This window comes from Corythoichthys intestinalis, chromosome 7, assembly GCF_030265065.1.
Source record: "Corythoichthys intestinalis isolate RoL2023-P3 chromosome 7, ASM3026506v1, whole genome shotgun sequence".
Classification (NCBI taxonomy): domain Eukaryota; kingdom Metazoa; phylum Chordata; class Actinopteri; order Syngnathiformes; family Syngnathidae; genus Corythoichthys; species Corythoichthys intestinalis.
Window position 1 is genome coordinate 19,498,857 of NC_080401.1, and position 17,286 is coordinate 19,516,142.

The 17,286-nt window shown below is 39.6% G+C and overlaps 1 protein-coding gene across 3 annotated transcripts in view; it reads left to right on the forward strand.

Annotated features, from left to right (window-relative positions):
- Positions 1–11,579: 11,579 nt before the first annotated feature.
- The window catches only part of dynlt2b (dynein light chain Tctex-type 2B), a 42,070-nt gene continuing 36,363 nt past the window's right edge, over positions 11,580–17,286 (forward strand). Inside the window, exons 1-6 of one of the 3 annotated variants that reach the window (XM_057840035.1) lie at positions 11,580–11,732; positions 12,217–12,350; positions 12,486–12,555; positions 13,025–13,088; positions 13,184–13,245; positions 13,471–15,656. In XM_057840035.1, the coding sequence (XP_057696018.1) occupies positions 11,686–11,732; positions 12,217–12,350; positions 12,486–12,555; positions 13,025–13,088; positions 13,184–13,231 (363 nt within the window). In that variant the 5' untranslated portion in view covers positions 11,580–11,685 and the 3' untranslated portion in view covers positions 13,232–13,245; positions 13,471–15,656. The other 2 variants (XM_057840036.1, XM_057840034.1) reach the window with 2 other exon arrangements.

Genomic DNA, 17,286 nt, shown 5'->3' on the forward strand with positions numbered 1-17,286 from the left:
TCTGCTGGTCACAAACAAATCAAATATTGATGCCCTTTGGACAAGAAGCACACTCTCCCTCCGCTTTCTCACCACATTGTTTGAAATATATGGATCGATATAAAAAATACTGTACATCTTTGTGTACACTATATATTTTTTTAGGGGAACATGGGGTGAGAAAACAAAAGAAAATGGTCATTCGACCACTTTTTTTTTTTTTTTTTTTTTGGGAAGCAAACTGTTTTGAGAGTTAAACACATTTAAGTTACAAAAATGCTTTTTTACCTTCTGACATAAAATGTGCAAGATCAAAGATTCTTGATCGCTGTGTATGAAAATTTAATGACAGGTTTTGAATAAGTTGGCATATGTTTTAGTGCATACATGCTTACACACATACTCGAGGTTTTACACTACAATAAATTTGCCATTTCGGTTCCGTCCAGTTACTTGAAGTACTATTAATTTTCAGTCCAAAAAAAATTAATAGAAAAAATTACTTAAAGTGCTTTTTTTTCTTTTTATTTCGATTCTCACAAATAATATACAGTACATTGTACTTACAATAGTGAATGAAGATAGTCTTTCTTGATTCATTACTATTTTCTTTTAAAGGAAACACAAAAAGGAATTAAATAAATAAAATAAAAATTTAAAAAAAGACAAAAAAAAAACGCACATTATAACATTTGGAAGCACATCAGGTATTGTTTTCTTACCCAACAAAATGACGAGGTACTTTCTCTTTTGAGCGCCAATTGAAATCCATTGTAATTAGTTTCACATATTCTGTCCAATTGGACCATATCAAATAAAATGTATCCCAAATCCAGCAGGGCCGAAAACCAAAAGTGGTTTTTGCCATGTGGCAAAATGGATTTTGCCATGTGGCATTTTTTTTGCCATGTGGCAAATTTTTTTTGCCATGTAGCATTTTTTTGTTCCATGTGGCATTTTCTTTTTGCCATGTGGCATTTTTTTTGCTATGTGGCAAAATGGATTTGGCCCACATAGTAATAAATATTTATTTAATATTCTTTTGGTGCAGTATGTTGACTTAGAAATGTGCATCTAAATAACTGATGAATTGCAGGAAATAATTTTGCGGTAGGAATGTTTTTTTTTCTTTTAAATATGCTGTTTATATAATAATAACAGTCAAGTTAAGTCCATGTCTGAGATATTTATGTTTTCTAACATAATGACTTACCATTTGCAATGTGGCAAAATTTGTTTGCCTTGTGGCATTTTTTTTTACCATGCAGCATTTTTTTTTTTTTGCCATGTGGCAAAAACTTTTTGCCACGTGACAAAATCAATTATGCCACATGGCAAAAAAAAGCCACATGGCAAAAAAAAAAAAAAAAAAAAAAAAAAAGCCACATGGCATGTGGCATTTTTTATTGGTCGAGTTTGTCAACTTCTGAACTCAACATTTCAATATCTCATAATGCCACAACATTGTTCAGGAGCTCAATATTCAGGGAGCCTCTTTCAAAGCACAGTATAGCATATTGAGAGTATCTTCTGCTGTTTATCTAATGACAACGTGCTACCTGTATGGTAAGTCATTATGTTAGAAAACATAAATATCGCAGATATGGATTTCTCTTGATTGTTATTATTATATATACAGCATATTTGGGGGAAAAAAAACCATTCCTACCACAAAATTCTTTCCTGCAATTCAACAGTTACTTAGATGCACATTTCTAAGTCAACACATTGCACAAAAAGAATATTAAATAAATATTTATTAGCAATTAATAAAACCAAACCAAAACAAAACACTTACCAGTAACTGCACTTTAATAGATTTTTCTTAAAGCTTTTATGTGAGTTATGGAATTTTATTTTTGTACTTCCATCTTTTAGCTCTCTGCTCTCAAGGTTGAAGATGCAGAGTTCCGAGACATCAATTTATGACCCACATTTCATTTGGTAAGAACAGATGAAACCATAATTAAAGGTTGTTGTGAGGTGACCTTTTACAAAGCAAGCACCTTGACAAAATCGTGATCAAGCGTTCGCCCTCCAGTCTGCACAAAACACATTAATTTTTCATTTGGACACGATATAATGTTTTTCACCCACCTAGGAATGTATGTGAAGCGCTTGTAAAGGGTAACAAATCTCTGAGCTATGGTGGCATACATTGTATTGATTCTGCTTCGTATTCTATTTCACATAAATGGGTTAGCAGCACTTTGCATTGCAGCAGCACCATTGGTGTGTAAATGTATGCGTGAAAAGGGTAAATGTGTGCTAATGTAAAGCGCTTTGGCCATTGTAACAATGTGGATAATTGCGCTTTATAAGAAAAACAAACAAACAAACAAACAAATAAAATTCACTTGGCCAGTATTTATGATTAATGTAATAAAATCCTGGATGTCACGGAATTCTCCTCACTTCATCACAGATTTAAAAAAATATGTTAGTTTGTCAGCAAAAAAATAATTTCCTATTAAGCACAGTGAGAATATCATAGATTTAAGGAAAAATTGATCAAGCTTTCAAGATCAGTTTTTCCGAAGATGTCTCAAACATAGGCGGCGTTTGACTTCTTGGGCAGGGGGGGCACAGCATATTGATGACCCTGAAACACAGTGTCAGCAATAAAATTAACTTACAAGAATATTCACAATAAATTGAAAATAGGTGTTTTTTTGTTTCCCAGCATTCTTGAGGGGAATTTGAAATCAGGCTGCTTAGGACAGCTATACTTTTCCAAGATCGTCATCCATTGAATATGGTACGCCCGCCGGTGTCGTACCAATGTAGTGACCCCCGTCAAAAATTGAATCCCCTGGGCGGAGCCTCTGCGCTGCACTGATTTGCTTGATTTCTGTGTTTCAAGTTTTTAAAACATGGCCAATCCATTAAAAAAACTTTTTTTCTGTCGTATAACGTAAAATACATACTGAAGGTAAAAAAGGCAATGTTTTACTGTTTTACTCGTAGGATGACCTATAACTGTTATTGCTGTAATTCAAGTCCTGTATGGCGTTTCTCCAATTTAATCAACGTCGATGTCCAAAATATATAACTGTAGTTCTTTTCTGACTTCAAATAATTGTTTATATCAACATAACTCAAAACAAATGTGTGTGTGTGCGCTCCTGCGGCCAGGGGATACAATTTTTGACTGAGGTAACTACATTGGCAAGACACCAGTGGTGGCTCTGTTGTACAATTAGCATCTTAAATGGGGCAAATTGAAACTCCACTCACCATTATGGCGGTGCTCTCTGGCATTTCATGGTCCACATTTTCAATCCTTGGTTCTTGCTAAGTAGTTGTTGACGCTTTTGAAAGCTTAGGTTTGAAAAAATTACGAATATCTATCGTGCCTCTTCGGTCCTCGAGTGGCTTTGGCCAAGCAAAGCAAATGACCGTCTTACGTGCTAGTCACATGGTCCAGTCGAACAATAATTTTGACCCATTCTAAAAATATCTATTTTGTTCATTTCAGTCATTGTTGTTGTTTTGTTTTATTGCTTTACAACTTTTACAGGCAATATTTTGCCGGAAGACTCTTAATTTTAAAATCATATATAGGAAAGTCAATTACATTTAATGAAACTTTTGAGCCACTGGGGGACCCCCCGGGATCCCTCTTAAAATCCGCTTATGGTCTGAACTGCCAAAACCAGTTTTGTGCATTAATGCCTTCAATGAACGATAATTCATGAAGACATTCATATTTTGGGCAACTTGAAATGAACGAATCATTGTATTTCTGTCTAATGAACGTTATTGTGATCGCGCTCATTTTAGCGGTCGTGAGCGGCATTCATTACCTTGTTCATAAGTTCAGAATTAGAGCCTTTGCGACAAAAATACCAATAAAGCCATAGGGTAAAAACACTATAAATAACAAACCTTAATAGCGGAAACCTATCCAACCTGCCAACCCAAGCAACCTGTCACTGCTGTCTTGTTTTAGCTAATACGGCAGCATTTGTTCCCAAAGCTTTTTAGTGGTGAATAAGCATTTACATTCACACAATATTATCAAAATGTGCTAAATAGACAAGTTACATCAAAAACATACTAGTGCAACATGAATATGGCGTAAATAAATGCATAACGGAACAGCGAAGACATTAATGGTGAGAGAGCGGTGTGCAGTCGAGTTGAGCACAGCCACATGACAGGATGTGTGTGAGGAGACCTTTCCTTCGTGTGCGTCCATGACCAAATGTAAGTGCATATTCCTTTCTTTATAGATCGTTTTTGGTGTTTACTTTGGAATCACTGCATTCACGGCCAATTGTAGCATTACACGCTTGCGCAGAACCGCAAAGTTGCAATTTCTCATGGGGTGCAAAATCTGAGAGAACGGCCCAGTACCCACATTTAAGCGGGTTTTACGAGCAGGTCAGTACCGACATGGATTTGAAATTGCATATGAAGATGAATTTTACACAGTTTCAGTGTTAAAGTGGATAAAATAATTACTTATAACTGACAGTATGATAAAATGACAAAATGACATGATAAATGATTTTGCTGCTAGAAAATGGAGATTTGCAGATTTGTGGGTTTCTGTGTAAATTATTGCCTTTTCCTTTATATGTAAACTTTCATTCATGATTAATTAGTTTTATTTTTTATTAGAACAATCCAGATCCGGATCATCATTTAAATTTTTGTCACTGTAATTTTCGAACTATAAGCCGCTACTTTTTTCCCTTCATTTTGAATCCTGCGGTTTATAGTCCAGTGTGGCTTATTTGTTGATTTATTTGGATTAATAATAAATTGATAAATCAATAAAATGTTACTGGTTAATATCTTTTGGTGTAAATATCCTATAAAACAGTGAGGACGGTTGCGGGTTATAGTCTGGTGCGGCGCGCACGGACGCAGCGGCTCAGAGCTCCTCTCACAGCCAGTGTGTTTTTTTACTGTTTTTGTTAGTTTGTCTCTCCTGCCCCACCTGTCGTGCGCTCACCACCTACAGCCGACAGGAACTTTTCCGCATCGGGTTACGGAGCAAACAGTCCGTTACCGATGACTTTATTTCGGATCACAACATCCCGCCGAGCATAGCCCGAACACCGGGCTCCCCGTGGACACTCATCCCGGCTGGGAGGAGGAGGAGGCGGCGCAAGGAGAGGAAGCAAAAGCGGGGCTGCCGGGCCGGCGTCCTCGTTCAGCTGCGGAGACGGCCACACAAACCGCCGCTACCCAGCATCTTCCTCGCTAATGTCCGATCCCTCGCCAACAAGATGGATGAGCTGAGGCTGCAGCTGGCAGGCAACAGGCTCGTGAGGGACTGCTGCATCTTGATGTTCACGGAGACCTGGCTTCACTCATCCATCCCGGACGCGGCTATGGAGCTAGCGGGCCGCACAGCGCACAGACTTGACAGGAACCGCGACTCTGGGAAGAGCAGGGGCGGAGGGCTCTGCATCTACGTCAATAACAGCTGGTGCACAAACGCCGCTACTATCAACAACCACTGCTCCGCAGATCTGGAGTTCATCACGGTCAGATGCAGGCCCCTGTACCTTCCACGTGAGTTCACCGCTGTCACAGTAACCGCTGTGTACATTCCACCGGATGCTAATGCTAGCACGGCTCTTAGCCACTTGAACAATGCCCTCAGCCGGCTACAGAACGACCTTCCAGAAGCAGTGCATGTGGTTGCAGGGGATTTTAACCATGCTGAATTAAAAGTAGCGCTCCCACAACTCCACCAGCACATTAAATGTGCCACCAGGGGAACTAGGACCCTGGATAAAGCCTACTCCAACATCAAGCATGGTTACAGGGCCATCCAGCTGCCCCACCTGGGTTCCTCTGATCACATGTCGCTGCTCCTGATACCGGCTTACAAACCAGTGAGAAAGCAATCACCTCCCATAACCCGGACTGTGACATTTTGGCCCGATGGAGCCTCTCAGCAGCTGCAGGACTGCTTTGAAAGCACCGACTGGGACATCTTCTGCCACCAGGACCTGGAGGTTTTCACCTCTGCTGTGCTGGGCTACATCCAACACTGCATCAACACCGTCACGGTGGAAAAACGCATCCAGGTGTTTCCCAACCAGAAGCCTTGGATGAATAGGGAGGTCAAGGCCCTGCTGAGGGAGAGGAACAGCGCCTTCAGGTCCAGGGACGGGGAGCGGTACAGCGGTGCCCGGGCGGCCCTGAAGAGGGGCATCAGAGAAGCCAAGGCAGGCTACAAGCAGAGGATCGAGGAGGACTTCAGCAGCAACAACAGCCGGCAGGTGTGGAGGGGGCTCCGTCACATCACCAACTTCAGATCCAGCAACGCTGCTCCAACCTCTGGGGACGCCTCACTGGCGGAGGAGCTCAACCACTTCTTCGCCCGCTTCGAGGTTGTGCCCCCAGCGGGGGAACCACTGCTTCAGACCCTCCACAGCCAGCCCTTCACGGTTCAGGCACAGGAGGTGAGGAGAACCCTGAAGGCAGTGAACCCCCGGAAAGCTGCTGGACCTGACGGAGTGGCTGGGAGAGTGCTGAGGGACTGTGCTGACCAGCTGGCTGGGGTCTTCACCAATATCTTCAACCAGTCCCTCTCCCGGTGCTCCATCCCGCCCTGCTTGAAGTCCTCCACCATCATCCCTGTGCCGAAAAAGAATTCCATCAACTGCCTCAACGACTACCGGCCAGTCGCACTCACTCCCATCATTATGAAGTGCTTTGAGAAACTGGTCCGGGGTCACATCACTGCATGCCTGCCACCCACACTGGACCCCCACCAGTTTGCCTACAGAGCCAACCGGTCCACGGAGGACGCCATCGCGACAGCTCTGCACACCACACTGACTCATGTGGAACAGCGGGGGAGCTACGCCAGGCTGCTCTTCCTGGACTTCAGCTCGGCCTTTAACACCATCATCCCGAGCAGACTGGTGAGCAAACTGGGGGACCTGGGTCTCTCCCACAACATCTGCAGCTGGATTATGGACTTCCTGACAGACCGCTCCCAGAGGGTGAGAGTAGGACACCACCTGTCCTCTGTTCTGAGGACCAGCACCGGTTCTCCTCAGGGCTGCGTGCTCAGCCCCCTACTCTACACCCTCTACACCCACGACTGCACCCCCACCCAGCCGAACAATTCCATCATTAAGTTCGCGGACGACACCACGGTGGTGGGGCTCATCTCAGGAGGAGATGAGTCCGCTTACAGGGTGGAGGTGGAGCGTCTGTCGGGCTGGTGCACCATCAACAACCTGACTCTGAACACCTCCAAGTCGAAGGAGGTCATCGTCGACTTCAGGAGGTGTAAACCGGACATCCAGCCAATCACCATCAATGGGGACCGGGTAGAAATGGTGCCAGACTTCAGGTTCCTGGGCACCTACATCAGTGAGGACCTGACCTGGACTGTCAACACCACAGCGATCCTGAAGAAGGCCCAACAGAGACTCTACTTCCTGAGGGTTCTCAGGAAGAACAACATTAAAACTGAGCTCTTGTTGGTCTTCTACCGCTGCTCAGTGGAGTCGGTGCTGAGCTACAGCATCTCGCTGTGGTTCTCCAGCTGCACCGCAGCAGAGCGGAACCAGCTCCAGAGGGTCATCAACACCGCCCAGAGACTGATTGGCTGCCCTCTTCCATCCCTGGAGTCAGTCTATAAGACCCGCTGCCTCAGGAGGGCTCACAGCATCACCAGAGACTCCTCACACCCTGGCCACCACCTGTTCCAACTATTACCCTCTGGGAGGCGTTTCAGGGCAATAAAGGCCAGAACTAATCGACTAAAAAACAGCTTTTATCCGAGAGCCGTCGCTGCTCTGAACGCCTCACACTGAATGTGGTTTTGGATGAATGTGCACATGTACAGTGAAATGCATATAAATTTTTTTTTCATAATCATCCTTGCCCGTGTATATATCCCCCACCTCATAGAGTGTATAGTCTTTTAAGTACTGTTATTTTATTTTATTTATTTCCTTGTTTTTGGTCCATGAGAGCTGCTATTTTTTAATTTCGTTGTTTCTGTGTTGGAACAATGACAATAAATTATTCTGATTCTGATTCTTATCAGTGAACAAATGCCGTTTTTGTGTCAAATTTGGTGGGTGGCGGCTTATATTCAGGTGTGTCTTATTGTCCTAAAATTACAGTATTTATGTTCCTATACATCAGTGTTGTTTTCATAAAAGATGAAAATATTTCGTCACCGAACAATTCTTTTCATGACGACGACGAGTCAATAACAAGCTAAGAACGTGTTTTGGGAGACTAAAACATAACGAGACGAATGCCAGTTTTCATCTGACGAGACAAGAACAAGACGAAAATGCGATGTAGTTTCGGTCACATGTTCACAATGTGTGACATTTTATGTGTAGTTAGCCTGCATCGTAGCAGTGTCTGGCTGTGTCACTCATGTGACGTGCTACGCCCACCCACCCCAAACTTGCCAGTGTCCTCTCCTCTCAAGGATTGCACACACAGTAAGATTTTTTTTTTTTTTTTTAAATATTGGCCAGAGAGAATACGCAATGTTGCTTTAGCCCTTAAAGGTCTGGGCTGGGTGATCATTACACATTCGTACCATTAGCATAGCATTCACATTAGCATTAGGCTAATGCTAATGGCGAGCGCCTTCTTAAACTCTCGGACAACTTTTTTTTTTAACTACAGTCGTGGCGTCCAAGTGGGTATAATAAATTGAAAATGATGTACAGTTTTCCTGCTGAGTGTGTAATATCACCAAGTTGGCATTTTCCTTGTAGACGCTACAATAAGGGCTCGTCTGTCAAGGTTCATTCGAAATAGTTAGAAACCTTTAGTTATTTATTTATTGGAGTAAAGTTTTTGTGATTTTACGGACAAAAACATTTTTAGTAAACGTCGACTATAACTATAGACTAAATTAGTCACATACAGTACTTGTCAAGTTGTACGGTTTCGGCGTAATTTGTACAATTGAGCACTGATTTTTAAATGTGTACGCTGTACGTTCAAAATCTGTACGTTTTTCGTGTGTTACGGTTTTTTTTTCTCCGTTCGGATTTTGTCACCATTTCAGCAACAAGACAATGTGCGTTACTATGCGTTACTACGTTGGTTGAATGACGCGAGAAAAGTCAGAGACACGGAGAGAGAAGAGTGTTTGTTGTGACGCTGTAGCAAATGCGATGCTAGGTTAGGTGGCTCCAATATTTCCTGATTGTAGCCGACAGCCTACAATCTACGTCTAGATATCACATGCATATAGAACTACATGCGAAATGACAGACTCGGCGGCGTTTGTAAACGGCCGCCATTTTAAAGCAGTAGACCTCTCAGAAAGGCTCTGTTGTAGTGAAATTTCCTAGCAAACCTAAGTAACTTTTTTTATCTAAAATACTCCTAAATCGGCAAAATCTTGACTTGAATCTATCTTTAAATGATGAAACAGTTTTAAAACTTTCACATGGTTAAAGTAGACAGAAGGGAACTAATGCAGAAAAAGGGAGCAATTTTAACAACTTTAACAGTTGATTCACAACATTAAATGACTTACAAATATAGCAAAGGTTACTATTAGTGTTGCACCGATACCATTTTTTGGCCCCGATACCAATACAGATACCTGGCTGTGCAGTATCGGCCGATACCGATACCATACCGATATCACCCCGTTTATATATATATAACCCCCCCCCAAAGAGCTACATAATTGGATGTGAAATCAATGCTATCATGGCTTTTGTCAGGCTGTTGCTTACCTTTGCAAGATAGGAAAAAAGACTAGTACAAAGTATAATACTAGCCCAACAGTAAGAAAGTAAAAATAACTTCATAATAATAAACTCTGAATGAACTGAGAAAACTTTTTTTAAACCTCTAAAAGGCCAAACAGTGCAACTTTCATGAAATTATTGTCACATTCTGCTGCTGGTTAGATTTTTGTTGTTGTTGCTGGGCTGTTAGTTCCTGACGTGGCACCTGAATCCAATGCGGGCTCATAAACGCAGCATTTAAGCACGGGTGAGCTCAGAGAAGGCTGCTGAGATATTTGCTTTGCTGATCGCCATTTGACATCTCGCACTATAGTCTCGCTACATTTGCTTATAAATTTGCCTTGCCTTGCCTTGCCTATTGAAACTGGCCGATTTAACTCCACATCTCGAAACTTTCAGGCTGCAAATCTTGCATGCAGCCATTGATTTTAATTGACGGGATTTATATTTTGAAATATTTCCCGACCGCCGCATGTCGGCGCCGACATAGCGGCCTTGTCATTGGTCAGGTGTGGCTATTGGCCCGTTCTCATTGGTCTGGAGCAGGCAGGCCAATAGCGATAGCTGCTTGGTGTTCACGTGTCATCACACAACACAGAGAGTAGTGAGCGCCAGGAGATAAAAAAAGGCTGCGGTCAAATGCCATAATAATGGACCGGTAAATGGTATCGGCGCCGTCTTTGTTGGTACTCGCCGATACCGATACCACCATTTTGGGCTGGATCGGCGCCGCCTGCCGATACTAGTATCGGTATCGGTGCATCTTTAGTTACTATGTTTTTTTTTTTTTCCCCCTTAAAAAACAAAACAAAAACAAAAACAAACAAACAAACAAACAAACAAAACAAACAAAAACATGAAAGGTAACACCAGTTACTTTGCCAAGTAACTAATTACTCTTACATACAGGTAACTGAGTTACTAACTCAATTACTTTTTGGGAGAAGTAATTTGTAAGAGTAATTAATTACTTTTTAATTAACAACACTGGTCATAAAGATGAAGTCTGCAGAATGAAAAGTGACGATAGCGGAGATTTTATTCTGTCAATTTGTTGCCGAACACAATTTGCCTGCAACTATTGCTGATCACTTCTCAGAATTAGCAAAAGAAATGTTCCCTGACTCAAAGATTGCATCGGTAGGTTAATTTTATCAATTGACCTTTTTAATTTATAATTGGACACACTAACGAACTACCTTCAAGTCAAACTGAATTGTGAGCTGAAGTGCCATAAAGTGCAGCCATCAAAAGACATGACAGAAATTGCCAAAAGTGCTACATACAATTATAACAAAAGTCACAGTTAAATTTTAGTAATCATGATGTAGCTGAAGATATTGATTGTTCTTTGATTGCACCAGGTTATATGTTACAATATTACCAATAAATTCATATTATTTAAAAAATTGAGTTTTATTTTTGTTTCATATTGCACGCTATATACAACGTTGTAAGGTTAATCACCAATTTGTAAGGGCATACGTCACTATTTGTAAGATTGCCAGCGGCCTCGGCTTGACAGGTATGTAGTCATGAGTTTTCATCAACGTCTAGTAGACGAAGACAAACACATTTTGAGATGACTACACGAAAATTAAAAAGGCTGCCAAAAACAACACTGCTATACATATGTACAATTCATACTAAATATTTTCTTCTGTAAATTGAGTACTATGAGCTGTATTTGTAAAATAAATAAATCAAAACAGACAGTTCAGAAATATCTGACAAATACATGTAGGTATTTATTACTCCATAAATATTATTTTATTTAAGTAATGTTACACACACACTCCAAAAACGAAGACCCCTTCGAAGTCCATATATTTTTCGTCTTCATAACATACCTTCCAGTCACTTCCGGTGGTTGCCGGAGGTAATAGGAACGACTTCCGGTCGTCTTGGTTTAACTTTTCTAGGAAAGAATTTCACGTTTTTTTCTGTTTCCCAACTTCTTGTTGATGTTTTCTATCTCAGACATGCCATGGAAGGCTCAGATACATACCTCATACGACCCAACTATCAGCACAAGTAAGTTGTTTGAAAGCTGAGCAGGCATGTTGACATTAGCTTGTAGATGTAGCCTAGCCGACGCTCGGGTTACCTAGCTACAGTAAACCGACGTTTTCATCTCTCTTGTTTGAATGTACGACTGTGTTTTGAAATATATCAGAACCTCTGAAGACTTAAAAGTTATAACATCGCTGAAAATCTCTGCTGGTTCTAATCTTATGTGTTGCTCTCATGTAACTTGCTCATACAACCCAACTATTTACATAGACTTAAAATAGTGAAGTCTATGCTACTCAAAATTAAATTTAATTGAGTACATTTAAATATGTGTAATTTTTCTAGATTAATTGATTTAAAATCATTAGCTGAATGGTTGCAGACCACCTTTAGTGGCTCCAGGCATTAAAATAAAAAATTAAAGAAAACATGGTGGCCTAATATATCTTTTCATGAAATTGCACGTTGGACAGAGGTAAATTTTTCATTATTTCTAACATTCTAGATTCAAGCCTGCAGTAGTGAAGGAGTGCATTCGTGAAACAGTTAAAGCTATGCTGTCTGAAGCAGAATACGACCCAGATGAGGTCTCAGAGCTCACCAGTACTCTGGCGGACCGTGTGAAGAATAAAGTCAAGAGTGAGTGAAAGTAGTCCAATACACATACTTGTCCACACACGAGTCTAACCTACCTATGTGCGTATTTAACAAAAATTTGCATCGACAACACAATGTTTGCTTTATTTCTGAGCACAGTTTTTTCTTATCATACAGAATTAGGGTTTGATAGGTACAAGTTGGTGGTGCAGGTGACTATTGGAGAACAACGTGGACAAGGAGTCAAGTGAGTGACTTTTTGATTCAAAGTATTTCAAGGCATTGTAGAACACGTGTTTGAAAAATGGGTCTCATTAATTACCCTGATTGTAATTTCTCTAAGGTCATTCAAAAGTCCGCAGTCAAACTCAAACTATTGCAAAGAAGGGAGTGGCCCCTTTTAGCTGTTGTCATTTATGTGTTTCTCAATCTTCAAACACTTATTGACACCACATCTATGTATCAATATCCTCACATCATTCAACTACAGTAAATATTCTGAAAAACACAAGCATTAAGTTTTAGTCACCCTCACAGTACTCTCAATTTATCTAATTGAACCTCAAGTTTAACACTAATAGCAGCTTCGATTTATTGAAGGAGCTAAACAGCACAACTTTGTCTTGATAGGAATGAGATACTTAAGGCAGCTGGTGCCCTTCACAAAGATTTTTAGAATTTCGTTAACGATTGATGATGACTTTATGTGCCGTCAGGATGTCTTCAAGGTGTTTATGGGATGCCGATACAGACAACTATGCAGAAGATGTTTTTATGAATGCAAGTACTTTTTTTCCCTTTAGTGTCAGATTTGTCATTTGTGGAGTTAGGTGTGTGTGTTTTTTTTTTCCTTGATGCACTTTTCACTTTTACAGGAGAGCTTGTTCTGTGCAGTGGCCGTGTTTGGAAGCTATTTCTACTAACGTGCTGGGCAGAGGTTGGTAGTAACGCGCTACATTTACTTTGTTACATTTACTTGAGTAACTTTTTGAGAAAAATGTACGTCTAAGAGTAGTTTTACAAACCCATACTTTTTACTTTTACTTGAGTAGATTTGTGAAGAAGAAACGCTACTCTTACTCCACTACTTTTGGGCTACACTAGTCGTTACATTTTTCCTCCTTAGTCTACATTTTAGATTTTCCCTTTTTTTCCTTGCCAGAGGCGCCAACAGTGGCTCTACCAGGTTTACCAATGAGACGTCGCAACATTAATCACATGACTCCATGATACCAATCAGACTCAAAGTTGCTGTTATCTATATGAACTGAAGTATTTGACACAGAGCGCCACTGTGAACATGACTGTAAAGCATGAATTTTACTCTATCTCCCAGTTTTTATTTGGCATCGATTGACCACGGAAAACCGGAGATATGATCCTTTTAGTTTCATAATAGGAAATATGCGTTCTCCACAAGAGGGCACTCATGCTTTTTGGATGAAGATTTTCTTTTTTTCTCGCCAGCATTCAATGATTTTTTTGTATTTCTTTGTCTTAAAGTGGTTATTTAATAGGTTATAGTACAGTATATTAATAACAGTTCATATAGATAATTTCGTGCTGAGGAAAAAATACCATTGTTTAAAAAAAAAAATTCAAACAGTGTAAGAGGTTACTCACAATGTTACTCATTACTTGAGTATTCTTCTGACAAAATACTTTTTTACTTGTACTTGAGTACATTTTTTGAAAGACTACTTTTACATTTACTTGAGTAATATTATTTTGAAGTAATGCTACTCTTAATTGAGTAAAATTTTTGGCTACTCTATCCACCTGTAGGGCTGGGTGTCAGAGTGTGGAAGGGTTGAGGAAGGGTGTGGAAGTGTTGAGCTGAAAAGATAGGACAGAAATCGTTTGGTGACTCGCCATCATTTCAGTCGGTTTTACATGACTCCATATATGTTAGGTGCTACGACAATTTATGTTGAATTAAAATTGGACGGCGTGTATCTTACCGAATACAATAGAAATGGAACCCTATGAGAAACGAAGTATAGTGATGGTAATAGAAATTATTGTCATACAAGATATAATGAACGATAAATATATAGATGTACAATTGAACTGAGGGGAAACTTCGTGTCCCAGGTAACCTTCAAAGACCACATATGTAACCAAGTGGTTTAAGAAATAACTCACTAGTGCAACTGTTTTTGTTGTTTGGATTGTTGTACATGGAAAAATGACAAAAATATATACGGGGAGGGGTGAGTATAGTAGGTATTTGTTCAATATTTAGGATTCATGTAGTTTTTTTTTTGTTCTTTTCATGACTATAACTACTGTGCACCCCCTGTATGTATCATATAAGCAATAATAACCCTGAATAATTGGAGCATTTTTTTTTTTATCCATTTGAATTAATGACTCCCGAGGTATTAGCGCTCAGTTTCCAAAATTTGGGTGGCACCCTGCATTAAATAACCTCTTTGATGGATTACCGTATTGGCCCAAATATAAGACGGCCCTGACTATAAAACGACCCCCTCTTATTCAAAACTCAAGTTTGAAAAAAAGACTTTTTGAACACCAAATTAATTTTTATACAGAAAATAATTACAGTACATCCGAAACAAATGATTATAACAATATATTTGAGAGAAAAAGCATGTTATTTTGCCTCATTCAAATCTTAATATCTGAACATTTAAATATGTAAACTAAAGAGCAATCACATTCGTAAATGAATGGCTTCTGGTTTTTGAAATGTAAATAAACCAATCTACTGTGATAAAACAACAAAATTGCAATAACTGCATTAACCATCAAAGTGAAATCTATCTGTAACTGTAGTCTTGAAACAAATCTGAATAAGGAAAAACATTGCAATAAAATAATGTAAACTGGTTAAACTTGAGAGTAGCTGAGATCTGTCATGGCAGAACATCGCTTCAATGATATCTGGCGCCATCTAGCGTCGTGAATGGGAAGAGTAACTGAGATCTGTCATGACAGAACATCGCTTCAAGGATATCTGGCATCATCTAGCGTCGTGAATGGGTATAATGTCTAGACCACGAATATAAGACGACCCCCTCTTTTTCAGTCTTATTTCAATACAAAAACACCGTCTTATATTCGGGCCAATACGGTAATACTTGTACTTTCCCTTAGTAATAATAAAATAAGTAGCGGTATTCTTACCTTTGTAAAGGCAGTTTTTTTTTGTTTGTTTTTTTTTGTTTGTTTTTTTGCAAAAACTCTATTCATTGTGTTTGTAGAGTGTTTCATCACTCACAAGGTTGTATTTATTGTCTTGCATGCACTTAAAATGAAAAGTCATTTGAATGGTGTAACAACAATTTATTTTTTTGTGTCACACGAATAAATATATCCACTTCAGTTAAGCATATTTCTCCATGTTTGTGTATGCATTTAGATAGAGACCTAAATATTTTTGCTCCATAAAACATAATGCCATCCCCAATATAGTGGTATGAAAACGTTGGGGCACCCCTGACAATTTCCATTATTTTCATTTATAATTAAATTGGGCGTTTGGATCAGCAACTTCACTTTGATATATTAAAGTAACATTTCAGAAAAAAAAATAGGTTTAACGGACGATGTGCAATACGCATCAAAACAAAATTGCACGGGCGCAAAAAAAGTGGGCACCCTTGCCAATATGTTGATTTAGAAAGCTGTAACTTATTAGCACTGGTTGATTGAAAACTTATATTGGCATGTGAGTTTAGCCAGCTATGACCCTCAGAAAGATGCATGCAGTCTTGAGATAATGTGTTTCAGGTGGCCGATTGCATGCTGTGTTTCTCTTTAAATCTCCAACGAAGAGTGGCGCCATGGGGGGCCTCAAAACAGTTCTCAAATGAGCCAAGCGAATGTATAAAGGAAGGCTACAAAAAAATCTGACATTTCTTCTTTCAATTTCCACTGTGAGGAACATAATCAGAAATAGAACACAACAAATTATTCTTATTCAGGCCAGAGGTGGCACGTCAAGAGAAATACCAGCAATGCCAAGGTGAAGGATGGTGTGAATGGTGAAAGACAAGCTACAGACAACCAACGAAATACTACGACATTTTGCTGCAGATGCTGTCATTGTCAGGGGTGAAAGTGGCTAGAATTTCTTGCCGGAACTCCCCGCCGTGAAGGTCGCCACGGAGCCAGAAATGTTCTTTATTTTATTTTATATTTTGGGATGGGGGGGGGGGGGGTGTTAAACTCTTAAACTACTGAAATGCAAAGAAAACTATTTTAACACAGTTATTCCTATAACACATAAAAAAACTGATTTTCATTCAAAATTGTATTTTTTTTATCAGTGATTTGCAAAATAAAAGTTAACAAAAACATCAATAACCCAAACCATCTCTTAATTCTGATTTTCCCTAATTTCCTCACATACTAAATGCGAAATCTCAATTTTAACTACTTAAGAACATAGGATGTACTGGTATATTAATATTGAAGTTAATGTAAACTTTTTTTTTTTTTAAACAATAAAGATATAAGTAACATTTATTCAGAAAAATAAGTACAAATGACTTATATTATGCAGAGTGAAATGGAATATGTTTTGAAGATCACGCAAACATTGACTTATTTTAAATCATAAGGAAATGAATATAGTAGCCTAGCATAAATGAAGAAATATAAGTCCAAAGTGCACAGTGGCTGCTAAGATGTTCTGAACCTCCCCATCAGAGCAAATAAAACTAAATATGATAAATAAGCCTACTCTTTCGTTGCTCTTAAAGATTTGATCCAATTTATGTTACATTGGCCTTTTTTTGTCGCATCAATTCAACCTTTTTTTTCTTGCTGTTCCAGAAAACATGTACGTTTGAACCAATCAGAGTTCACTATCTTTGCTGATCACATGTCAGCATGTCAGCCAATTGAACAGATAAATGAGTCCAGGGGTTTTGCTTCACTGCGTGCATTCGCACATTGACTTGACTCCTCATCGTCAGACTCTGATAACTGCAGCAGCTGGGAAAACCTC